This window comes from Phallusia mammillata, chromosome 1 (assembly GCF_965637545.1).
Source record: "Phallusia mammillata chromosome 1, kaPhaMamm4.hap1.1, whole genome shotgun sequence".
NCBI classification, from domain to species: Eukaryota; Metazoa; Chordata; class Ascidiacea; order Phlebobranchia; family Ascidiidae; genus Phallusia; species Phallusia mammillata.
Window position 1 is genome coordinate 26,951,049 of NC_137252.1, and position 27,815 is coordinate 26,978,863.

Below are 27,815 nucleotides of genomic sequence, written 5' to 3' on the forward strand. Positions count from 1 at the left end.
GTTAGATTAAACAACATTGGCGTTTTTTTTTTTGGGTTATGCTATATTGTTTATTACTAAGTCAATTTCGAAAATGCCATGTGATAGCTTTGACTAATAAAGTAACTTTCCAAAAAACTTAGGTGATTGTATTGTGAAATACAGATCAGTCCCACGTTCAGGTTAGTTATTCTGCAAATAAAACCGACATGGGGTCAAAAGCCCCAGATCTATTGTCCCACAAGTGACAAATATACTTTTTACTACCCAGTTTAAAGTCACGTGCAGAAATATTTTTGTTTGCATTGTCTAGCTTTTTGACAAAGGTTGCTGCAAACACAAAACATTATATTACATTACAGTGTTTGTTTAAGGCGGTGCTGGTATGAGCGGTAACCACCGAACAAAATTAAATCATAAAACGTCACAGCAGTAAAGAGGTACTAAATTCCCCAGTTATCTAAACGCGTTTCAGACGAACTTTGTTATGTCGACTGGGTATTGATCCAATGTAACTTGACAGAGTTTAACCGAAAGTAGCGGGAATAGAGAATAGAATACAGTCTTTCAAAAAAGCTGTGCTGAAATAAACGTTTGATTCAAGAATTTGTTTAAGGATTATTCTACTTAATTGGTGTTGAGGAAAGATTTGCACTAATGACATGGAGACATTAAGCAAAAATATTAGCTGCGAAACGGTAAGTCGACCATTGAACTTTAAAGTGTGCCGACAAAACTGGGACTATATCCCGGACCTAATTATGTCTGCCTAGATGTCTGGATCATTAAAGACCACAAACGTTATAAATTGAAATAAATCAATCGAATTACAAAATATCTGTATTGTACGTCAAGGTAGCTTAAACCTCTGTAAACCATTTAAGCTATCGTTGAGTTTAAAAACCTTCAAATTGATTTAGGTATAATTTTAATCAGCAGGTGCTGTACAGGCAATGTGAATAAATAGGCAATGTGACTATTTCCGGCAAATACACAACTGAACGTTTGAACTAGAGCATGCCGAATTTAGCAGTTTTATAAAGTAATGTGTTTTTTCATAAAACCTCGTTTAGTGGATACAGTGTGTATTTATTGGTGTTATTCAAATGTTTAGGAGAAACAAACGGTATATGAAACGTTGCGCAATATTGAGCAAAAATCCTCGAACACTGTGAATCATGGTAACATATAGGTTTTACGGCGAGCCGTGTAACTATTTGAGGATGCTATGTAATGAATGTTTAATGTTTGACTAGACCATTTAAACCAGGGGTCTCAAAGTCAAACTGCTTTAAGGGCCAAAAACAAACTTTTTAGTAAGTCGAGGGCCGCACTATCGAAACATATGTTACAGTGTAACATGACAACAAAAGTATTGCATGATTAAAAACGAAAGTGTTCATTTATGCCAATAACAGCATTAAAAAAAAAACACAATAACAAACAGATATACAGTGCAGCAAAGTGAAAGAACCAACTGTGCCTTATAGCTTTGTGTGAATACAATGACCAACAATAACGCAACAATGTAAATAATATGGCGCAACCATCGTGGCTGATTCTAAAGAGGAGCTATTTCGATTTTTCCTGTTAAAACGTTGCACATACCACCAATAGAAAGTGATTGTATATTGTAAACTTACTGATCTGACAGGGTATTCCGCCTGAGTAAAACACATAACTTCTAAAAAGTTACTTCGCGGGCCGCACAAAAATCTTGGAGGGCCGCGTGTTTGAGACCTCTGATTTAAACTGTAACTTATTTTAACGATACAAAATTTTGCAAACAATTAGCTTTGCGAAGGACAAACGAAAGTGAATTGATCGTGTGATATATATGCCGACACCAACAACACGTTGCAAATGTGATTTCATACTAAAACTCTTTACGTGTATATTTTGGCCTTTACATCCCGCACTTTGACCTAACTAATGGTGTTGTAAACTCTTGTTTATGTATTGAAGGTATATATAATAAGCGGTTCGGACATTAGTCAGGACTGCACAACTGAAGATCACAACGGTATGTAAACTTACATTTGAAAGAGGGTACATTGTACTCCATACAAACTTTTGTTAACATATTTTAAGCAGACTTTGAAAAGAAAATTTCGTTTAAATCGGACATTTCACCACCTAATTTCCACGAATCGAACGAATCGGATTTCGATAGTGTCAATGGCGAACGAAGTGAAAATGAGCAAGATATAGATACAGTTTCAGTAGACTCTCTGTTAGTGGAACCACGAGAATGGTAAGGATTTTTCATACCAGATCCAGTTTAAATTAAAATTGCGCCAATTTGTTAATTTCCAGGCCAGTCCCAAGAAAAATCGATGAATCAAATCCAGAAATACTTCGACTACAAAAAGAAAATGTCGAAGTAGGTTTTCTGTTAAAAGTGTGTTTGAAATTTTTGTGATTTTTTGTTACTCCTGTGCAGATACGCAACAAAAATGAACAACTAACCTTTCAAATTGAGTCCTTAAAAAGTCAGATCGCTCAATTGATAGAGGCAAATAACAAAAAAGATCGTACTATAAAGAGTTTAAAAGCACAAGTACGACTTCAAGACGCTGACATCCAGGCACTAAGAACCGGTAAATTTTCCAGTCACCAAAGAACAGAAAATCCGGGGTAAGTAAGTTAAAGAAACGACCCTAAAAATAGGTTTTGCCTAATACATTCGGTTTCAATTTTTTGCCAGATCTGTCCAATTAAATCTTACTAAAAGTGCGTTGGGGGATAATTCGAAAAACAGAATATTGGAAATTCTTTCCTCAAACTCATACCTGCAAAGATTTCAAGAAGGATTCGAGTGTTTAGCAGAGTGCATGAAAAGTCAACCCATGTTGAAAGGTATCTATCTATCGTGTAACTTCGTGTTACATACTAGTGGTAATTTTAAGTGAACCCAAATAATTTAGCATGTGTAAATATGGATGTTAAAAAGATGGTGCAAAAGCAATGTTTTAAATTTTAAGCAAAGTGTATTTTAGGTTGGCGCGCCTTTACAAAAGGAAAACCCTGCAGCAAGCTTTATATCATCGAAAGTGGAAGTTGTTTTTTTACAAGAGAGATAAATTCAACCTTTGTCACTGATAATAAACCACCTGCCAAGGGTGGCGATGTTTTGGGTGACGAGGAAATATTTTACAAATCCCTGCATGTAAGGACTTGTGTGTGCACCGAACCTGGAAAGGTAGGTTGTAAAAATTTTGTGCTGTTAAAGAGAATAGGGGAAAGTCGAAAGGGTTTACTGCCAAAGCTGGAACATTTTGGCAAAGGTCGCCAGTTAATTATTAAATACCTCTTGTTTGCTTTTCTATAATTTCTATACTGCGACCAAAAGTAAAAATTTATGTGTTTTATAGGTTTGGTACATATCGCGGGATGATTTCCAAAAGGCTGTCAAAAATAAGATGAGACCCGAACGGCTACGAGAGATCAAAAGATTTTTGACCACCCTTCCTTCATTCTCTAAATTTACCGAGGAAAAAATGAATGATATAGTCAAAAAATCTGAGGCAAGATTAGTTTTCGTGCATCAGAATTTTTTACTTTAATTGCTGTGTTAAAAAGCATAACGAAATAATTCAAAACATACTTCTCTTTTGTTTATGTTTTGCAAATACTTTTACTCTTTCAAAAAGAAATTTGCCAGACAAATGTAGCCTAAACTACAATTGTTGTATGTACAAAGTAGGTTATCCTCCTAGCCCCAGGAGACTTGCTGCTGGGTGAAGGCTACACAACAAGACACATTTACATCATCAAACGTGGATCGTTACAAACAGTTGTGTAAGTTAGATAATGGTTTGTTGGCTTAAGAGTTTACAATCGAAATTCTTGTTTGCAGAGGGCAAACAGGAGAAAAAGTCGTTGGCAGTGGAGAATTAATAGCACCTACCAGTGGTACAAACAAACTTTCCCGCTCCTACGTTGCCTATAGTGCGGAGGTAAAAACAATTAAACGAAAATAATGCTGGTAACCTAACCAGTTTTCTTCAGTGTAATAATTGCATAAAAGCGTTTAATCGCCAATGAGTCTATGTTTGCCATGAATAGGATTTCGCCGAACTAATACAGTATCTGTTACTTTGTTTGCAAGAAGCATTTTACTTTTTAGACTACCCAATGCGTCCAAATTTCGCTCAGTGAATTTACCAGCTCACAGTTGAAATTTATGACATCAACCAAATTTGACGCAACTAAACGGAATGTTCGAGTATTTGCCGACGCTCATCTGAGAGAAAAGGACCCGGACGAAGACAAAAGTGGATCAAGTGGTTACGTTAGTCAAAGTAGCGCCTCTTCACGAAATTAAAACTTTTTTTGATGTAAGCATTCCAGTGTTGTACTTTGTGTCTGTATACTAACAAGTGCTAAAAAAATCTCATGGTACTTTTGAAAACCTTTTAAAAAAATTCTTTTCTGTTACCTGTGACGTGTTGTGACATGATTTTGAATACGGCCTTGTCATACAAAATCCTTTAAAATTAGGGGTCAGGGGTCAATATACAGTCAATGTTTTGTAATTGTAAATTTATTTTGGTAGTGTCTTATGTTTCGGGTAAAACCTGTTGTACAAACTTCATAATCTTGACTCAAAACGTCAAAATAATCAAGCTTTTATTGTTTTGTGCAAGTAATCGCATTTAACCACAGCATGAACCGCACATATTTGCTTCAACAGCTGACAAACAACATATGATTGTTTTCTTTAACATATAAGACTGTGATCATGATTAAGTCAAAAATATGTTTTCCCTTTTTAAAGTTGTTTGAACTGATTGATATTGGAAACTATTAGCTAAATACAAGGCTGGTTGTTGCCTATGTGTTTTCAGTTTTGTTCGTGTGCTATAGTTGGCGTTTGGTATGATAATTTTCTCGTTGGTCTTTCTAAAGTTCGTGAGTTCTATCCTCACTCGGTGCACCAATTCACGGCTTCACGTTATTCAAACCGATTAAGGCTTATTATTCGCAAAAAAACAGTTATTATGCAACAGGTTCCTGACAAGCCCATTTCTTACTTGAATCTGCAATAACGTAACCATAAACGCGTTTGACGCTGCCTCTTAGATTTCATATCAACAATATTTATTGACAAGACAGTTAATGTTTTAAGTGGCAAATTTTACCCCTATTTTAAAATTTTTATTGGTAGCCTATAACAATGCTGTACCATTAACTAAACATGATTGTTGGGTTTAAATGGAGCTACAAACTGGCTGTAAGTCCCAAACTCAACTACAGAAAAAACGCGACATCCAAGTCAACTTTGGTAAATGTTTAAAATACTCGGAGAACTCGTATTGCACCCTTTAGTAAATTGAGCCACAGTTGTGACTTCATTATGTCGTCGGCTGTGGTTAAAAGTCAACAGCAAACTTTTACAAGGGGCAAAAGCAAAAGTGCTTCCTCCGATTTGCAGGAAAGGGCGCAGAGGGCAAGAAAAAATAAAAAGTTTGGGTTGTGGTTTACAGTTTTTGTAAAAAGACGTACATAAAAGCTAAAAACACAATCTCAATAAAGATATATAAGTGGGATTACAAGAATTAGAAAGTATTATATTGTTACTAAAGCAGTTTGCCAAAAAAATGTTCTTTTATACGTTCTTGTTGTTCACATCTTAAACCTCCAACACAGTTTTACACGGTTCAGAAATCGAAGGTCAAACCATTCCAGAGCGACTTAACATACCAGACAACAAATCATTTACCTATTGGGTTGAGCACTGCAGACCGATTTTCGTTACGTTCCAGCTGTATGCTACTTTCACTTTCGTAACCATTTGCTTTGCTTTGTTTGTCGTCTTTTTGTCGAATGTTAGTTTACATTTCGGGTTGTGTCCTTGTCGGACGTTTTTTGATCCACGGTAACCTACTGTAGCTTTGTCTATCCCTTAAACGTTGAGTAAAGAAACCCATCGCATATGCCTAAGTAGCTAGTCGATCACAGTGGCTATTGTAAAGCCCAAACCTTACAGATTTTTGCCTGACATAATTCTTTTTAACACACTAAGACCTGCAATCTAATCGAAATAGAACGCTGAGCAAAAATTTTTACTGATCAACATTTTTTTGCTTGCTGTCAAACAGTTTAATTACGTCGACACATGTGGATTAAAGATGGCAATGAATTGGGATGAAGCAAAATATTTTTCAGTCTACGTAAAACGCATACGTTCAAAAAGTAAATAGCCTATGTACAATATGTTAGTGAAGTCGAAAAAACGTAAACCTTACAAACGTGACAGCCAAAAAAGCTCTAAATAACAAACGAAACACGTAAAAATCAGTTAATGCTCCAACAACAATTGACACAACAAGCACGTATTGACACAACACCGGTTCTATTTAAATGACGACTACTGAATGTGTGCTCAATGTTGCATGGAAGAATTTACTCAAAATTCATAATCGCAATCGTGCGTACACTTTAAACAACCAATAAGGCAAAAAAATACAGTAAAAAACGGGTTGTAAGCGATATTTGAAGGGTTATTTATAGCAATTAACGTCTGGTTTTGGGCGTTTAATCCTAAAACGACAACAACAACAACAACAGCTTAAGATTTTGGTCTATTTTATTGTACTGCATAACTCTCGTAGATCACTATACTTCAATATTTATTTCATATTCGGTGCAAGGTTTATTTAAATTTGCGTTACGCCAAAACGTAACCGGTCGTCATAATATGCAGGTTTCAAAAGTGTTTTAGTGCTTTTTACAAAGAATCTGCAGGAATTGATTTTGCGAACAAGTTAATCCAACGGACAATCGACAGAACCACACAATGCGGTGGTAGACTTTCCTGAAGAAGTGCTAAGCTGGCTCATATATCCACTGGTTTGGCTGTTTGCTTCTTCCTGTTCTTCACCGACGTGAAGATAGGCTTCAGCATGTGTTTGTATGTTGGCACTGGTCGCATCCTGATCAGAAGCGGTTATGATGTTGTGGTGTTCTGGAGCAATTTCGTTTACTGGAATGCTAATGCATTGCACGGTCTGTGCACAAGAAAAAGAAAATGAATGTGTTTTTTAAATATATATATATAAGTGAAGACAAAATGAATTTGGAATAATTTTGTTCCCTATGTTTAAAAGAACAGAAAATGAGTGTCAACCCCCCAAAACGTAGTCGTAAATCAATACACATTACACACAGTGGTGGGATTCAATTTTTTTGCCAGCCGGTTCTATCGAAAAAATCACATTTTCCAGCCGGTTCTGTTACAAATAGTCCATTGAAAGTAATCAGTAATGCTAAACGGTTCGCTGATCTCATAAAATTTCTTGAGACGGTTCTCTAGAACCGGTGCGAACCGGCTGAATCCCACCGCTGATTACACATTATTCAGCCTATATTTTAAAGACACTCTTATGTTTGCCGTTGCTGTTTGCACTTTAATTATTACCTCCTCTCCATAAGCAACATAGGAATGGGAAAATTGATTTGAGCCAAACGGTTGCGGAATTATGTCTCCAGTTCCGAGAACTCTCCCCCGGATTGTGGTTCTGTGGATATGGACAAGTTATCCATGGAATTGCACAATACCCTAAAACGTGATTTAGGCAACTTTTTTCTGATAATAAAACAATACACGTCAAGTTGCCAAATAATGATTTTTGTTTTCTAAGCTTACATCATTGTCGACATCATTCCCTGTTTTATGATATAGATGTGTCTTGCTGCATCTCCTTCACGAACCAGTAAATCTTCCTCAGCGCGAGCAATAGAACCCGAAAAAAGGATCCGTTAAGGCAACAAAATATATTGGCGAGTCCTTTAAGTTTCAAAACTAGATTTGTATGGTGTTTAATTATTTTATTAAATTTGTGTTTTATTACAGGGCAAGGCAAGGAGATGTTACCCTAAAAATCTGGAAAAGTTAAATGCAAGGGAAGGATATGTGTAGGGAAGATGCGGGACCATTGGGCCAAAATTCAGTTTTTCATGACTATTTCTTTGACTTCAAAAGAAAAATTGCCATTGAACACCTGTACTAATACTACACGTTTTAACACACTTACACAAGGGCACAACTTTCTTATTTGGAAATGAGTTGGCAAGATATTCCGTTTAAAAAAGTACAAAAAATATGGCTCAAAGGTCCTTACCCTTGGGGACCATTGAGCCTCGCATAAAGGACCTTTGGGCCAGTATTTTCATGTGATATTCTGGACCATTAAACCACGCATGAGGGAGCTTATTAAGTGTTGTTTTGAAAGTAAAACAATTTTATTGAAAAAGAAATCTAATATTAATCAAAAGAAATAAATACAACCAGTGTAACATCGTAAATCACTCAACCGTAACCTACGTCACATCTTACATGGTGTGATTGCACCACAATGCCAGAATCCCCTATGACGTAACAATACCATTGTGGTTATTTCTCTATGCTGTGCTTTTGGCCATTTAGTATCGAGTTTAGTTTGGACCACGTGTAGTTTGTTAGTTGCTGACTTAAATTTGCAAGCGTTAGATAAAGTAATGAAAGTGACTAATTATAATTTGTTTGTCATTAATAGATGGTAATGCTTTATAAACTTAAAAACTCTGACGAGAATGAATAATGTTGTCTTTGCAAGGTAAGTTGATTTGTATTTCAGTTGCCCGATTTGCCGTACATTTGAATTATCGTTTTTCATCTGTGTAGAACGCTTTCTGACGATATCAAACTGTGTTTATCTTTGATACCCTGGTCCAAAACTGTGGTAAGCTTTATTTCTGCCGGCTTAAAATTAACTTCTGTTTCCCATTTTTGAGTGAATGTTCTCTTTGCAGAAAACCGTGATTATCTTGAACGTGTCGTGTCGTGTCTACCGTGAACGTGACGTGATTACCGTGTCGTATTGAACCGTGTTGACGTGTAAAATAAATTCACGCGTTTCCAGAAATTGGACTTCTCTAGTGTGACGCCAGCGCGGTACCAGGCGCGCAAATTCCTGACGTTACAACCAGCCTCAATAGCTTCATAGGCCAATGACCTTTGGGCCATGCCCAATGGTGTAAAGTCAAAGGGCCATGCCCAATGGTCCTGTGAACAACTGGCTCAATGGTCCTGTATTGCCGCCATTACGAACTTATCTTACTGAACTACGTTACACAGATTAACTTAAGAAATACTAATGCTCATCTAACGCTACAATTAACTAACTAATATCCTGCAAACTTCGTGTTTTAACTAGCTTTCTCTCATAAAGAAATTACAAAAATGTAAAGGAGCAAAATATTTACTTTCAAGCTGCGAAAACTTAGTTATGCTCACACTTTCTTCTGTAAATGACTGACCTTCTTGTTGTTACAGCTTTAAAACTATTGCAACACAAGTACTTTAACGTATGACTGAGAACTCGCTACAGCGGCCAATTTGAGAGAAACGCATGATGGCCCAATGGTCCCGCATCTCCCCTACTATTTAAAACTCTAGCCTTTACACAGCTATAGATTGCATGCAATCTACTTTCTGGGTTCAACATACAGCACATTAACCAAGATATGACCAAAGGTTAAACATAATAAGCAAATCTGTCTAATTGTTGTGTGATATTTAGATTGATATGTATGTCCCAATCTAGTTCTTAATTTGTGGTGCATTTTGCTCTTATTTTAATGCAAATTGTATTGTTTTTTTGTTACACCGCGTTTTTAGTCTACAATTTTTATCCACTTTTAATACTGAGTAAAAATCCATAAGCACTTCCAAATGTTGAAACAAAATTATTTCACTGGATGTGAGGTATTTTACTGCATTATTACTGAGATACGTTTGTGGCGCTTTTCATTACGAGTTCTTTCAAAAGTTACAAAGTTAAGCTGCACGGAATTGGATCAATGGCATGAATAAAGAATGTACTATCCGTGTTTCATTTGTACAGACTTGCTGAGGAAAGTTTACTCCAGAAAAACAACAGGCGCAATGGGTTACCTTGGTAGAAGTAGTAAATTTATAGTCAAGAGATAGGGGACAATTCAGGGAGCGTGAACTTGCTTGAAAGGAAAGCATATCAACGTCCTGTTGTGTCAGCTTTTGTTAAAAAACTTAATCACGTCACGATCCTTGACCCGTTAGTTTAAAACTCTGTGTTGTAAGCAAGCTTTATTGCGTCATAATCTGTTGTTCCATATCAACTAGAAAACAATGACTATTCTTTAGTGCTAAACGATACAGTGATTTACCTACTTCGGGCAGTTTTTTTCACATACCTTGGAAGCAATTAAGCATACGAAAGTTGTGTGTCCAATACAACTAATTCAACATTAAGTTTCACTTATCCTACAAAAAGCAAAAAAATACAGTTTATGGTTTGTTTTTGTCTTCGTTAGCTTACGACGATGAAGTAGTTTCTTGAGTATCACATGACTGTGCATGAGGTCGCTAAAAGATTAAACAAACCTTTAGTCTTCAAATCTCACTTAACAAATGCCGACATGTTTAAAGAAACATAAAATAGTGTAAAGGCCGTCTAAAACTTTTTGTGTGATACTCGCGTTCGTGCTCCAAGTCGTAAAATAAAATGGCCTGCAGAAATTAGCAATACAAGCGACAATTCAAAAGGCTCGTTTGAAAACCGTTTGGCCTATGAAAACCGAATGATTTTATCTCAAGCCGTTTGTGTTTAATGGCCGACAGTCTTAATCACTGTGCGACATTATTGTATGGTGTGGCGGTCATGCCCTTCGACGAATGATGATGTACGTGTCTTATTTTCGTTTCGCTTATGGCAACAAGCTGAAACTTGGCAAGCTGTTACAGATTACAATTCCACGTTGGCCTGTGAAAGCCGTTTAATTTTATCTCAAACCGTTCGTGTTTCATAGCCGACAGTCTTAATTGCTGTGCGACATTATTGTATGGGGTGGCAGTCATGCCCTTCGACGAATGATGATGTACGCATCTTATTTTCGTTCCGCTTATGGCAACAAGCTGAAACTTGACAAGCTGTTACAGATTACAATTCTACGTTGGCCTCTCATCCTATGTGATCAAGTCTTACCATCTTACTATAACCGGATGTGTTGTCAAGAAATGGTGAAGTCATCAGGGAGTGACGCACTTCAAAGTAACACCAGTAAAATGTTTTTCGTGCAAACCAAAAGTTTTACTGACATATTAAAATAAATGTTTACACTGCACGTATTTTTGACGGTTAACGAAGCAATTTGAAAAAAAATCACAAGTTTGGCAACGGTGGTTCGAATCACATTACGAAACTGGACTTTTCCATAGCAGACGTCACAGTTGCCCTGTATGATTCTTTATGACCTGTTGAATCAGAGCGAGAGACGACGAAAGGTCTGCTCTGCGAACCCCGTGGTGTCACTCAAACCAAAAAAGAGATGAAAACGACAAGTTTTTACCCGTTCGCAATAATTTGACTCTTATAACTTTCCCGGAAAACATCGGCCGTCATTATATTTTACCTTATATTAGACGGTACGAAGCCTCACTTCTATTATTTGGGTATGGAATGAAATATTGGACGGACGAAGGGACATTTCGAAATTTCAAATTATATTTATCTGCCAAGGTAGGGTTGGGTTTAGTTTGTTAGCAATAAGTACCACAAGGACATCATTGCAATAAAATCATTTAGAGAATAAAATGTTATGACGTTGCGAGAAGCGAAAAAAGAAAAGGTTAACTTGGTAAATCATGGTCGTTATTACAAGGCGATATACACAGGCGCACAACGTGCGTATAGCGCCGTTAATCAGTTTTGAGACAGCGCAAAGAAACCTTCAGGTTTCGCGTGACGTGGCACACGTTTTATACAACGTGACATAACATTGACCGTTTCCTTTCCTGGATGTAAGGGCTGTGACGTTATCTGTTGTTTAACTTATCTGCCCACGAAAACCAATTTTATTTTAAAACATTTTCTCTTTTTTTACACACTAAACTAATTTGAAATGGCACCCAAATTTAAGCTATTGAGCTTAAGCGTGTTCTTCTCATTTGGGAAAGGCAAAAAAAGTTCTGCTGTAAAATTTTATATTAGTTTACCAGTGTTATTCTTTTCAGATTTTCAACAATCAAAAATGCTAGCTGGATATATTACAAGTTCCTTATTAATCGCTGTGGCCATTTTGCTAAGCTGTGTGGTGAGTGAAAGTTGCGGCCAGGATACGTTGCAAAGTATAGTAGAAGAGGACTGCGGCTTTGCTCCTGGTTATTTGCCGGGCAATAGGACGTACCAACTCTACTGCTGTAATATATCGGAAGATTGGATGATGTTTAAATGGCGAAATGGAGCGTCCTACCTAACGTCGTACATGCTCAAGTTAAAATCGTGGAATTGTCCACAGTTCGCCAACGAATGCAGAAATCCTACTTTCGATTTTAATCCGTTTTCAAAAACAGTTTATCTCTACTTTTGCAACCAAACAGAGTTTGAAAGTTTGTGTCGAAGCGAAGTGTCACGTCTTCTTCCACGGGACACGTCGGTCAGTTCGTTGACGTGGCAAGCGATGGTTGGTCAGCTCGACTCGTCACGTCTTAACATCGAGCAACTTTTGCGACCCTGCACTCAACTCGCCTTGTTCGAGAAGGAAAGTTTCGATGAGATGTTTGGCAAATATCACGAGGCCGTCGCACCGAGTTTGCCTTTCTGTGAACTCAACTGGTGCGGAACAGATGATGCGTCATACCGAAACGGCGTGATAAAAATCTGGAACTGCATGAGCGCTAGGTAAATTGCCGAAAATGAAATCGTAATTTGCAATTCTCAAAAACATTTGTGTTTAGTAGCTAAATCTCAACAAAAGTTATGGTATATGCTCAAGAATTCTTTGCATTTACAGATGCCGTGCCAACATTGTTATCATTTTCATCGGGTTAATCATCCTGTCCATCGCCATCACAACAGCCAACGTCACAGTGATTGCAGTATTTCGACGCAACGAAAAGCTCCGGAACAGCCAGTGTGTTTACAAGCTGTCATTGGCCTGTGCTGACCTCGTCGTTGGTGTGATAGTTTTTGTCCCAACTTTCGTCAGTGCACTTGGAGTGCTCGTGTGGCCGTCAGCCGAAGAAGCTGTGGATGCGAAAGTGATTGGATTCCCACTTGCCAATGGAAGTATAAATGTAAACGTATCGACTGACATATCCATTCGCAAACAGACGGGTGATTTTGTCAAGCACATATCGGACAGTTACATTAACTTCGTTGGCTTTTTTACTCTCACATCTTTGGTAGTTTCAGTTTACACTCTAATGGTGGCAAGCATTGACCGTTTCAGGGCAGTTTTTAAACCATTGACGTACAACAAACATGAAGCCCAGAAACTAGCTCGTATTCTCTGTGTGGTTATTTGGGTGGTTGCTTTCTTGTTCGCAAGTTTACCTTTCTTCGTGCCCAAGATTGAATACCACCTCGTTGCTTCAGTGCTCATCAGCTCAGCGGGAGAAGAAGCAGTTATAATGTACGCACTCTCATTGTTCATTCCCCTTCTATTGGTTTGGATGACCACAGTTGCCACATATATGATGGCGAAGCAACATGCGCGTGTTCGAAGACACATTTCATCGAGGTCCCACAGGTGTAACGCGAAACTTGAAGCTCGACTCGCAAAAACCCTGGCAATCATGGTGGGAGTATTCACTGCATGTTTGCTGCCTTCAATTATCGTACTTGCTGCTTCACTTTCTGGATCACCGAAAACTCTTTTCTCCCAACCCAAACAGCTCGATTTAATATCGGCGTTGGTGTTTGCGTCATCTGAGTTTGTTGCTGTGGTGATTTTAGTCTCGAACAGCTTGTGGAACGTGTTCATCTACAGCACAAGGAACAAGGATTTTCGTTGTGAAGTGAGCGACACATACAGCGAACTGGCGGCAAAGATGGGAATAACTCGATGTCTAGGCTACTTACGTAAAAACTTCCATTCGACAAGGAGTTGTCTTAACCAGTTGCGCCGTGTCAGCACAACCGAGCGACAAGTCGGAAAGTGCGATGGCAGATTCAGTGTTCGATTCTTATGTGATCGATGTTAATGCTGATCGGTTGTTCGTTTCAACCATGGAGGGAATCGCTGAGGGAAATGAAGTTTAAAGCATCACACTGACTACAAACTAGCGTAAATGTTATGCCAGGCTGAAAGGGCGTTTAGAATTCTCGCCTGTGTTAATTCTTATGCAACACATGTGCAAACTATTTATTTTTAATGGAAAAACAAAAAACAAGAAATATAACGAAACAAAACGTCTTCACACACAAAGTACATTGATTGTCAAACCCACACATATTAATATATTTAAATAAAAAAAAATGAGTAGTCTTCACCGTCTGTGTACAAAGGATGGAAAAATCCAGGTGTTTGATAAAACGTTTGCTCTTGAAATAAAGCTAGTAAATTTTTTACACGTAGTAGTTTTGTCATATCTTTCCTTGCTCTAGTCTAGACACAAGCATGTTTGGAAGTGTGTCGAGTTGTAAAAATCCATCTGCATGATGGACGTCGCATGGTCAGGGATTTGGCTTCGCCTATAAAAGTTTGACTCCTCTCATTGCTCAGTGCCATAATTACATCAAGTTTTTGTTTATTACGTCGATGTGCACGTGAAAAGAATTAAAGTTATTTTCTGTATGCGTTTGCTTACTTTTTTTCCATGGAATAATAATTAGTTGCAGACTGATATACTAATGTTTGCACGGGGTTTGAACCAAGTTAGCTTCTTTTTATTTTCACGGGGTTCGAACCCAGGACTCTCCCGGGGACGAATCCCGATCAGGCTTTTTTTTGTCTGTATATGGGTCAGGCGCGCCGGACCATTCGGCCAAGTTCCTGCGAGTACCAAAATTGTAATTAATGGCGCCGTAAGCGACCAATTTTTATTGGTTGTTGTGCCGTAACGCAGGGGTGTCAAACTCGTAGGGTTCGGGGGCCACATTGCAGTTTAGAAATTATGCTGAGGGCCGCATGTGATTTTTAAACTAGTTTTATACACTTAAACAACATTTTCTCTACAACGGCCGCATTGTAGATCCTTATTTCACCAACAGCCGTTACCTGCTGGTTTTTAATTACAGATGTAAAGAAATAGGTTTATATCATGTGTAGAAACCATCTATTGACGCCCCAAAAGCCCAGATTAATTTCCAACTTGATGCACAGATTGAGCTGCACAGTGTGAAGATCAGTTTTAAATGTTTATTACGTCACAATCTATATTGTGACGCTTTGGGTGCCTCTTTTTTCGCATTGTTTGCACACACGCAATACGCTTCCAAAAGTCTGACGCAAATGGCTACTACGCTGCAAATACTATTTTCAGTAACACAAAATCTGTTTAGAGCAGCGCTTCTAACGTGAGAGAAAAAGAGAGAAGTTATGACACAAATGTGTTTAAACCGGGCAGAATCTGATCAAAAAAGTTCAACGCTTTCAAAAAGTTACACGTACCGACCCTGTTTAATCATTCTTCTGTGCCAATATTTTTGCGTTTTTTTTTGCTTTATCTAAATCCTAAAAATGAAGGCGTGTTACTCGATAACCAAATTTCCCACGTGACAAATTGGCGATTTCAATCTTCATGCGCAAATCAAGACTTGTGGTCAATATGTTTTGCGTTGATGTAAATATCATAATAGCGGCGGCGATGTATCAAGATTAAAACTGTCGCTTGTTTGTCGTTTGCTGCCTGCAAAAGCGACATTCGTGTAAAAACGTCTGCAACGGCTTAACCGAAGCTTGTTTCTATGTGCAGACTGCAAGACTAAAATAGACGACAGATCTATATCGTTGACAGCAATAAATTTCATCTGCCGTCTACATGATGAGTACTATATCGGTGTAACGTAGTAGTTTAAAATCGATCTGATTGATGATGCAAAATATGTAACAACTGACCAACATGACCACCGAATTTGAGGTCTTTAAACCATTCAGTATTCTTTTGGTTACTCTCAACAAAATTTTCTGAGAAATGCATATAAAAAGTCAGTTTTGACAAAAAATATTTTTGCACATATTTTCTGGAAAAAAAATACTGCACTGCCATGTTAAATAGCAGGGCATTTAGGGTATTTGAAAAAAGTTTAGCTCTTTTTAAATTGTGTTAGTTTTCTTCCACAAGCACGACAAAGGTTTTTAGTCAGGTTTTACGAAAATCTGTTTGCACCGGTTAAGGTGTCTCAGTTTGTAATTGCCGTTACAAGGTTTAAAGTGGTGTAAGCGAAACCAAAAACACTTTCAAGCAACCAAATAGGAGCAAGGAGAATCGGAACAAAATCCGATCCAGTTTTTTTGTGTGTTATCACCCCGCCTGCATCGTGTAAACATCCAACGCTCACTCATCGGATTTGGCACAGCAGTGATTGACGTGTGACGACATACCCATGCTCGTATCGCCGCTAATCTGTACGATCTGAGGTCGATTCTTCCAACCTGCATTGCCCAACAATGTTATCAGAATTTGCTCTCGGCCTTTGGTGTGATCTCTGTAGCATATGGAAGAAAACGGCTTCTCTTATTTTTGCTGATCTTATCCCTGGTACTTCCAGAATCGTTCGTTTGGGCGGAAGAGCATCTAAGATTTCTTGTGTATTTATTCGCGCCAGGGTCTTTAGGCTTTCTGCACACAGATAAGCACTTACTACTTGCTGCGGAAAGCGTATTTAATGGCACTGATGTTAAGTCGAATCAGCTTTTGACTTGCGCAAACGGGATTAGTAATTATTGACCGACCTAGCACATTTGTATCACCAAAAAGAGGACTTTACTTTTAAAGATTGCCAAAATTTTCGTCCAGTTTGTATGATGTCGACTTTCTATTTCTTCAAATTTTAATGAACGATTACCACAATTCAATAGGTACACTGATGTATACAGCCACAAAGTTGCTAAATGTTTAAGCTAATACTACATTTTAACTGTTTTAAATGTAATAATTACATTAATAATTATATTAAAGCAAAAAGTAAGCAGTGTGTTGACATTTATTGTAGATTTGCTAAATAGGATATGTCAGAAGTATGCAAATACGTTTGGTTACCATTGAAATAGGCTTAAATATTCTTTCGTGCATCAATGATAAACGGTTAAGTTATTTTTTTCAGTTTAGTCGGGCATAAATCGAGTCAAAGTTTCAAAACAATTTTTTACCCTGACGTAGGAAAAAAAGGCATTTTGGTTGTAACCCAAAACTTTCTCGGTCACCAGCTTGAAGATAGCGCGGCGGTTAACAGAAAGGTCAACACCTCAGATAATCAACATCAACCCTCTTTTATAACCGTAAATGCACTAGTTATGCATTTGTTGACAGTCTAACTGTGAGCTCAATTCTCAAAGACTAATAGCAAAATACGTGTTTAATGCGGATTGTCGTCAATTACAACATTAGGTCGTAGTGCTAAAATATTTTTGGTGCCTTTGGAAATTACAGCTTCCATTCTAATTTGTAAGGTAATAATTCACGAACATTCCTGATCAAAAATCTAAAGTCCTAATGTTTGTAAATGTATTAAAATGTGTCAACTGATTGTTTTACTTATAGATTAAACTGATGTTTATAACTTTGTTGTAATGTACTAGTCTTTAATAACCATTGTGTGCATGCAGTCAGGAATTTTTTAATTTTCTAATCATCACTATAAAAAAGCTACATCCTAATCGTTATTATTTTTTTACTTTTAGGGTTTTGTATTGTACTGGTGTTTTGTTTACATGCACATTTCTGTAATGAGGCATCAAGTCACAAAATTTAACTATGTGTGCCAACGTCCATCATACATTTCTGTGCGGATTAGAATCAGAAAATATAGTTGAACGACGCAAGATGGTTTTTATCGTCTTGCAGTGAACCTTCTAACGCAGACGCTTGTGCTTTGACAAGACTCGACGTAATCTTCAATTTTCTCGGGCGCCTTGTGACGTCACAATCAAGCATTCTCAATTAAACATGCCACGGGCGCTTGTGTGTTTCAACTGAAAACAGCAGAGAGGCACACGCTGTCCTGTTAGTTTCTGTGAATCATACCAAATAGCATTCAGTACAGAACAATACTTCTAAACTTGCAATCATACACAAATCCAACCTAAAAATAAATGTGTGTGAGTAACAGGTCTTACCCACAATTTTCGGTTGCCTTAATGGTTTTGAGCTTATTCATAACTTTTTAGCAGGGAATATTCGTTATTGGATGGTCTGGAATCTGTAATCTTTCCAGAAACCAAACTTTTACGCTTCAAGTCCAAATATCGTGGCTTAAAATTTCGAGTTCGATTATGCTTGAAAATTCGTGGAATTACATTGACAAAACATCTCAGCGTTTTAGCAATTTAAATAAAGCCAACATTATTTATCACGTTTTTAAGACACGCTATTTTTTCGATTTTTAACAAAACGCTTGAAGAACTAACAACTAAAAATGTCACCGCCCACGACAAAGGTGCAGTAGTGCAAAGCGAACATATTTTCCAGTTTTCACGGTTTGTTTCGACGATTAAGTATTTTGTCGCCGTGCGGTTTTGACCAGTGGCGGCTCGTGCCTAAAAATTGTGGGGGTGCTGCTCTAAATTTTATCCTTTATTGAGACATAAATAAGTTGGCAATATATAGAAAAGCTACATTGCTAGTTTTCTAGCCATTGTTTTGTGTAGAAAAACAAGTAATACAAATCTTAATTAGCAACTCCATTGTGACGTAATTTTTGTCACGCAATAATGTACACGAGTGTAAACAGCAGACGGTATCATTTGTGTATTTTGTTTACTTGCACAGCGACGGGTCAAACACCATAACATGCAGTAATAATGTGGCACAAAAACACACGCGATACAGACTCGAAACGAAGCGGTTGTGAATACGGTAAAACACAACAAGAATATAACAAAACAATCAGAAAAAAGTAATGAGTCGAAAAAAGGCGAAGTATTTCAGTTAGACAACATTTAAAAAAATGGCAATGTTTTATTTAAGTAACTTATGGTCACAGTCAGCGTTTTCAACATATTCTATGACACTTCACAGATTATTGTCACACAAAAAAACTAGCCATACAGGTGTTTATTGGTATCATAACTGACAAATTTAACAACCACTTTACATTTGTGTCAGAACTTGTTTATTTTTACATCTTTTTTTTGAATTTTTGTGGGCAGACTATTATTTGTCTTTCAGATTCTTAACTGCTATACTTGCTGCATTATTTGCTGGCAAATAGCTTATAATTGCTTTTTTAAGTGCAAAACTCCTTCAAGCTTTAAAATTTACAACACTCTCACGTAAAAACATATTATTAAACCTTGTGCTTCCTTTTACAACCAAAATGAATCATAAAGTTATAGTTTGGGCAAAATAATTGATAGCTTCTTTCTTGGTTCCAAATGGCAACTAAGAAACCGTTTTTCTATTAGTACTAGCACTGCAAGTATTTTGAAAATAATGGTGTTCCTAACAAAGGTTTGCATCATTTTCAGTGGTAAAAAGAACTGTTTTGCCTTTGAAAGAATCATGGAAACAGCAAAAAAGATTTTTCATCCTAGTAATTTCACTTGTCAAAACATCATCTAGATTATTTTTGAAGTAATCATGAACATCAGATCTACAGAAACATTTTCATTTCAGTAACTAGCTTTTCTTTGTCAACAATAGGATGTGCTTGGTGGTCACTACTATCTTGTCTGTAGAATGTTCATTCTTAAGAAACACTTCCGGTGAAGCAATTTAGCAGCTACTGTTTAGACAAACAGTACATGTCCATTATATCAATACACATGATTGCACTTGGTTGCAAATACTGTCCACATGGTGTGTTAGGAAACCAAAACTTTAAATTGTCTTCACTTAGGTATTTCAAAAATCCTGTTGCTTCTGCAAGTGTTTGTTCTGCATTTGATATTGCCTGAATTTCAGTGAGGCATTTAACTTCACAGTCACAAATTTATTTTTTCTTTAGTAGCATTAAGAACTAACGTGAGTATTTCTTGTTGGTGTTTATTCCTGCATGGCATTGGAGCAGCAGATGTTTTATCCCATACATTAATTGAATTCAATGATAACTGCAAAATCTGAAACCCACTTACAGTCGTCTTAAAAAGTCACGACTAACCTTCAAACAAAAAAATTATAAGATTGCAAAATAATTATCTAACTGTACTCACTGCCGAACTTAAGAATATAGTACACGGGTTTGGCTTTGGAGCTCACTGACGCAGAAAGCACAACTAGCGCTACGTCACGGGAGGGGCTGCGCGAGCCACAGCCCCCTGTCGCCTATTTCGCCCGGCATGTAGCTTTTCCAAGTGCGCATGCGCACAACTGAAAACGTCATGAAACGTCACGAAACTCGAGCTGCAGCTCCGCCATAGATAACATATTTATGCAATAATTTTTTTTAAAAAAAGAGGAAAAAATGCCGATAAAGGTGGAAATTATACTTATTATATATTGCTGAATAATATAAAAAAGAATATAATGAAAATTATCTGTAATATTGTAGTAGGAATATTAAGTAAAAATATCTAGGGGGTGCTGCAGCTCCGCCATAGATAACATATTTATGCAATAATTTTTTTTAAAAAAAGAGGAAAAAATGCCGATAAAGGTGGAAATTATACTTATTATATATTGCTGAAGAATATAAAAAAGAATATAATGAAAATTATCTGTAATATTGTAGTAGGAATATTAAGTAAAAATATCTAGGGGGTGCTGCAGCTCCGCAGCCCCCTCGCACGAGCCGCCCCTGGTTTTGACGATATATGACGCACGCGCGTTTAGCGTTGAATCCGGCACTCGAGTTTCTTTCGAAAGACGACTGCATTAAAAACGGATTTTATGTCCGAGTCGCTTCAGTGATTACTATTAACAGCTGGTCTTGCGAAAATTGGCCTTATATGGCTAAGATACTGTTGCCAGTGGTAAACAATAAATTATGATGTTTAGCGTGTTATTGTTTGTTTTTTATTTTATAGGAGCTATAATAAACAGCTAGTATTTGCACTACTGCAGCGTTATAACTTTCTAACACCACAAATTAAACCCATCCACAAAATTAAATGCAGGTTTGTGATAAAATAACACAAGCTGTAAACAAAACGCCGTATGCTTACAATAAAAATAACTCAAATAACTCAAGTTTTATTTCATTATTTTGTAACTTTTTGATTTACACAAGTACATACAACCAGCAATAGTTATACTCTGTGAGCTTTTGAATCTGCAGCCGGAAATTTGCATTTAACCCAACCGTGTAGCCTACGTTACATATCGCTACAGGCAGTGTTTTAATACACCAAACATTTTGGTAAAACATGAAGTGTCCACAATCTCACAGTCAAAGTTGTTGATCTGCTTCTAACTCTCAAGAACATTATCCGGCTTTTATCAAAAGTACTTTTGTTTGTGTTCCTAGCATAATCATTTGAGGTTTTTTTTTTTTTTTTTTTAATGTTTTTTTTTTCACGGGGTTCGAACCCAGGACACTCCCGGGGACGAATCCCGATTAAGTTTTTTTTTTTATGTCTGTATGTGGGTCAGGCGCGCCAGACCATTCGACAGTACAAAATAAACTGCGATGAAAGTGGTATCATCAGTAAAGGTACACAAATTATATAAGCGATACGTATGTTTCGCAACAACTGTTGTCAAATATATATGATCAGTATGAATATGAACCAGTATGAATACGTTTCCAGCTTCTGTGCAATAGCAATTCCAAACATGCATTGCTTCATAGAACATTTCCTGACTGCCGAGGACCGCCCAAGTGGTAGCATCGGGACGGTGACGTAGATGTGTGTGCACGGAGTACCTTCCGTAAATGCTCGCCAACCTGGAAAGTTATAATAATGTTTCCACTGAAATAAAACAACATGTAAACGATCTGACCTTTTTTAATTCGTTCATACTTCATGTTGCTTACGATGTGATTTATTCTGTTGTCACCGAAAGCTTTGATTTCACCGTTAGATTTCAAAACTTGAAACAGTCGTTCTTTTGAATCAGCGGGAAAGCCAGTTTTCAACGACGACGTTTTAAACCTTGCAAAACAAAAAATACTTTACAGTTAAAAATATTACGAGTGTTGCAATTACGATTAAACGCGTACACTGTAATTTGGCTATAATGCATAATACATAAAATTTCTAAATGTCAGAAATTTTATAAATTTGCTAGTTGGATATTTTAGCCAATCTCTAGAACAATTGATGCTTTTTGTGCTTTGCTTAATGTAGCTTTAGATTTGAGAAACAATGCCCACCATTTTATTCCGATCATATTATTAGCTTACTTGTTCTAGAGATTGGCTAAAATATCCAACTAGCAAATTTATAAAACGTTTTTTTGTAGACTGTACAATGCATCAAAATTCCAGTCACAAAGTTCAGCGGCGCTCAGCTTAAAAAGTTAAATTCATCGGACCAGGATGCAACCCGAGAAAACGTACTGAGAAACTTCGAAGCTCTCCTAATCATAAATGAAAATCCTGACGAGGACAAAAGCGGAACAAGTGGTTACGTGAGTCAGAGCAGCATATCGACAAATACGACTGGAATGTAAAGAAAACTACTCTGCAGTGCCTATCCCAATGCCTGAAATTGTTTGTTTTGTATTCTAACATGCTAACGTGTTTCAATATGCCAGATCCGCAATTCTTTTTCAGACAATCTATATATTAGGCTACTCTTTTAAACTGATGCGACGCTATAACGCAAGTTATTCAACTAAGTTATTTTTAATTGATTTGTTCTTTTAGCTATACAGCCATGTGTAGCACGTGAAGTTACTATGTCATGTATTTTTGGTTTTGTTTGTACCTAAAACTACCTTTCTATTGATTTTTCTATTTTAAAGGGGCAAATTTTTCTATCATCGTTGTTTCCTTATGTCTGTGCATGTGCATGTATGTCATTTGCATTTAGTTGCAGATTCTGTTTCTGTTGCGCTAAATTGTTTCAGCATTCTTGTAAAAAAAAGCAAATTTATGATTTTTTTAAGAGTGAGGTGGCCCAGGCAATACGTTTTAACAAGATAGTATGCATTTGTGCAAACTTTGCCAAACTATGTAAACATTCTGTCTTGGCACAATCAAAGTGAAAATCGATTTTTCAACAAAGTTATCTGCATAAACAGATAAAGCTATTAGGTTTAAGTTCGATTTTCCTGTTTTCGAAGCAATAGTCGGTGGTTATTAGGTATGCATTTGTCAAGGAACTTAATATATTACAATATATATATATATATATATATATAAGTTATGTTTTAAAACTTTTGTCAACTGATTCATTCCGCGTAATAGTTTGGGCAGCAAAAAGAAAGAAAAACAAACATATTTTGCCACAAAAAATGACATGTTGCCTGTTGGGAAGGATGTTAACCACAAGCAATACACTTGCAGAAGTGCAACAAATCCCCAAAACATTTTAAATATTAACCGAAGTACGATCGCATCACGAGTCAGACGTCTGCAATTCCGGACTTTCCAAGGGCATTAAGGCAATTTTTTTTTTGAAAAAATTTTGTAACGAGCAGCCAAAACATGGTGTATAAAATATCAACCACGTACGTACAGTCCATGACCAAAATTGTAATTCCTTAGGTAAACCTGAATTAAAGCAAAATATACTCAACAGACATGTGGTTGATAAAGAGATTCTGTACAGTTATATAGTTGTGGGCTGTTAACTTAACAACAGCGAATGGCGATAGTGACGCCACACCTGTGGTGCAATCTCCTGAACAACACAATAGAAGTTCTCCGAATATTTCAAACATTAACCAAAGTTGGCTTGGGTGTCGTGTTTTATCTTTATTTAGCTTTCTGGTGAGGTGCGGACGTTCCACGACCACTTACATGTTCCATTTAAGCCCAACGTTTATTTTGGCATCTGGTATAAGCGGTAACCACCGAACTAAATTATAAAACGTCGCAGAAGTAAAAAAGGTACTAAATTTCTTTGTTAAACGCCTGAGTTTTTAAACGAGCTTGCGTAATGTCGACTGGGGTCTGATCCAATGCAATTTAAAAACTAAAACGAAAGTAGAAGGAATGGAGTTTAGTTTTTCAAAAAAGCTGTGTTAAAATAAATGTTTGTTTTGAGAATTCGTTTAAAGGGAGTGCTCGACCTAAGTGCAGTTGGGAAAAGCTATACATCAATGACATAGAGATTTCAAGCAGAAATATTAACTGCGAATCGGTAACTCTGATATTAAGTTTACAAAAACTAAGAAGTGTGCCGACAAAACTGGGACTATAACCTGAATAATTACGTCTGGAGATGTTTGGATTATTAAAGTCGACAAAGGTTATAAATTACGATCTAAAAATAAATCAAATTACAAAATATTTACTTTGTAAAATATGGTAGCTTAATTAAATCTGGGTAATCAACTTAGCCTAAAACGTTGATTTCGATTTTGATTTGTTTTCGGTCTTTGTTTAAAATCGCATAAACAACCATACTTTATTGAAAAAAGTGGGAAAATTTATTGACAAAATGGGTTTGGTAGTTACATTTGTAAATTTACATTAACCACTCGCTTTATTCGATGCGTCTTTGTCTTACCTCTTAAGAGCATATTTCATTTCAATAAACATGTGCTGTACAGGCAATGTACGAATAAATATATCTATGTTTGGGGTAAATACACATCTGACATAAAAGCGAATGTTGTATTTAACCTGTATATCAGTTAAAACCTATTTTACAAAAATTATAAACAGATTCGCGTTCAGTAAATGATCTTCGTTTTTATGGGTGCTTTCCAATGTTTAGGAGAATTGAAAGGTGTATCAAAGTGCGATCCTCGAACAATATAAGTCATTGCAACACAAGTTTTACGGCGCGCCATGTAAATGTTTAAGAATGATATGTAATAAATGTTTAATGATTGATTAAACCATTTATACTCTAACTTATTTCAACTATGTGATGCAATGTAAAATAATTTGGTAACTTACATGATTTAGATACGAGATTTAGCGTTTACGTGATTTAGCGTTTACACTTTGTAAATCTTCAATATAAATCAGACGCTAATTGCTATAAACAATCCAATATTGCTCACTAAACGTTTTTTGACTCTATTTTATTGCTTAATAAGTTGTTTTTAGAGTTTGCACACAATTGCCATATAAAAACCTGAATAAATTCCCCCCATATTAAGCAATTAGGGGATGTTTATGAAATTTGTCTGTTTTATTAGGTGCAACATTTATTTGCTGTAAGTTGTTTAGGTTTAAAAAAATTTCACATTGGTTATGTTTGTTGAATGTGACGTATTGATGGTCTGCATTTCGATTTTTGGCCGACTTCATGTGTCGTTGTAAATACCTTGTTTAAATTTTGTCAACAAGTAACAATTGGTGCAAAGGGTTTTTGTTGATTGATTTGAAGTGTCGCAAGTTTTAGTTTTAAATTGCAATTGCGATGGCCAATGCGATGGAATATCCTCCAATGCATAATCTTGAGGCTTCGACATCGAATGTATATATGATCGACAAAGTTGAGGTGGGTGACTTAAAATAAGACGTTGCAAACTTTAAATTCTGCAAACTTTAAAAAGCCAAATGTCAATTATCAATCTTCACTAATATGGTTTCTTATTTTTAGAATATAAACTTTATCGAAAATCAAGTTAATCATTTTCATGCGGAATCACGAGGTAAGATGTTGCTCTTTACTGAGATGATGACAACTATCATAAGTTTTTCCTATTTGGTCTAGTTTTGAGTGACTCGGGTACATGTGCTTTTATAGCTTTTGTTACACAAAGGTAATTTAAATGGTTGCATCTGGTTATATTACCAACATTTTCGATTGTTAGTTTAATTTTTGTCTTTGTAAAAACACGCAGGGACAAGTTTTTTGTCAGTCGATGCCCCAGACTGCAGAAAAGTTTCTTTTTTGTCTGAAAAGTCACCAACAATTTCCGATAATGCAGAAAGGTCTATCATTTCTGACTTTAACAATGGTGGTGTCTGCTCTCAGGAAAATAGCAATCTGAGTCATGATGAAGAAAACAAAACATCAACAAGCAAAAAGATGTTTTCATGTCCCCATGTTTCAAAGAAGTTTTTCATTCTAGGGTAATTTCATTGGAGTAGATCAGGGGTCGGCAACCCCTGGCACGCGTGCCAAGGTTGGCACGCGAGGTGGTTTTTCATGGCACGCCAACCGATTTGCGTGTTCATATGAAGTAACAAATTACCCTGTTACACTGCTTGTTTATGCTTTTTATCACGCCATTGTCTTAAAATTCAGCTTTAAATGCACAAAACACTCTGCTTTCTCTTTATTATTGATATCTGCTGGCACGAACCACAATTATTTAGAAAAACGTTGGCACGCGAGGTCATTAACACATGGAAATAACAAGTAAATTGGCACGCGTCGCCAAAAAGGTTGCCGACCCCTGGAGTAGATGGTTCATGCTCTTTTTAGATTGGTTGAACAGGCTAACGATAAAGTCATTACTATATATTAATAGGACCTACCACTCGATGAAAATAGAGTTATTTAAAGAAACCGAAATTTCCAGGAACTTCATATAGTGCAAAACCGGCATTATAATGTAATATCCCCGACTAGGCAAAATGTTTAGAATTTGGTAAAGCCACATTATCCCAATAAAAGGGCTTATACCTGAATATTAAAGATCATAATAGACCTATCTATTGCAGTTTTAGACTTACAAACCAGAAGAAAAAACAAGATTCCTACCAATACAGTAAACGAGACTACTATGACGATTATGTCGAGGTAACAATTTTGCTTGTGATGTTTTGTGTGTATCTTAATGATTTTAACTTAGCTAAACGTTTTAGCAAAAAAATGAGGCCGAAAAGGCAAATCACGAGCTGGAATATATCAAAATGGAGTTTCAAAAATTGACCGAGAAATATAAGGATGTTTGTACCAAATGTGAAAGACTTCAGCTGACCAACGCAAGACTACTTTCGGAAAATGTTTCATTTCAGAATGGTTTGCAACAGAAAATACATCACAGGCAAGTGGATTGACTGGGATTTGACAAGTAACAGCATGGGCCATCATTATTGGGTTTATTAAAGCATGTTGTTGAATGCGACAAATTTACATTCTTAAAGCGAACAAACTTCAAAAGAGTGTGAAACAATGACGAAAGAGGTAAAAGAACGGGTTATCCAAGCGTTGCCAGGTGACTTCATCAGAATGTTTACTTTCGAAAAAATACAAACTGCCGTTGATCAGATGAAAAGTTTTAAAATAAAGAAAGGTAATTTTTGCGGTAAAACAACTAGCGGACTGCATGTGATTGTCATGTTATCAAATAGTATCTATTTTTGTTCAAAGGTCAACATCTTTTCAAACAGGGAACTAATAGCAAAATGTTTTTTGTCATCGAAACTGGATGTTATGTTTTCAAAAAAGATCAGAAGAGCAGCTGTGCTGACGTCGCGACTTTTATGCCGAAACCAAACGCTGGTAAATGGGATGTGCTTGGTGCTGATGAATTTTTCTACAACACGACACACTTCCAAACTTGCGTATGCCAAGAGCCGGGAAAGGTATGAGATGATAAAATCTACTACATACAAATTTGAGCAAGTTCGGTGTAATCCGCTTTGTAGTGATACTTTATTTTTGTTATGCCTTGCATCATGTTCATTATTTTTTGCAGGTGTGGTGTCTTAGGCGTTCCGAGTTTCAAAACGTTATTGATAACATCGCTCCGATTCGTCTTCTCGCAATTTATGATTGCCTCAGTCAAGTGTTTCCATCTTTTTCCCAGAAACAACGCCAACATCTTACAAAAAGATGTGAGGTATGTTAAATTAGCTTTCGCGAATAACAACATTTCAGTTGCCTTCAGTTGTTACTTGTTGACACTTTAG

General features: G+C 36.7%; 1 protein-coding gene, 1 long non-coding RNA gene and 1 pseudogene across 2 annotated transcripts; all 3 read left to right on the forward strand.

Annotated features, from left to right (window-relative positions):
* The first annotated feature begins 2,306 nt into the window (after positions 1–2,306).
* Positions 2,307–2,825, forward strand: LOC145212974 (uncharacterized). Its single transcript, XR_013856803.1, has 3 exons — positions 2,307–2,362; positions 2,423–2,616; positions 2,687–2,825. It is a non-coding gene; the product is annotated as an uncharacterized LOC145212974 (long non-coding RNA).
* A 774-nt stretch (positions 2,826–3,599) lies between these two features.
* LOC145210169 (uncharacterized) lies at positions 3,600–4,678 on the forward strand. Its single transcript, XM_080079971.1, has 4 exons — positions 3,600–3,638; positions 3,686–3,780; positions 3,839–3,938; positions 4,109–4,678. Exons 1-4 carry the CDS (start codon positions 3,600–3,602, stop codon positions 4,304–4,306), a joined length of 432 nt encoding a protein of 143 aa, XP_079936097.1. The 3' UTR covers positions 4,307–4,678.
* Positions 4,679–12,033: 7,355 nt separating this feature from the next.
* Positions 12,034–14,505, forward strand: LOC145235234 (uncharacterized; annotated as a pseudogene).
* The last annotated feature ends 13,310 nt before the right edge of the window (positions 14,506–27,815 follow it).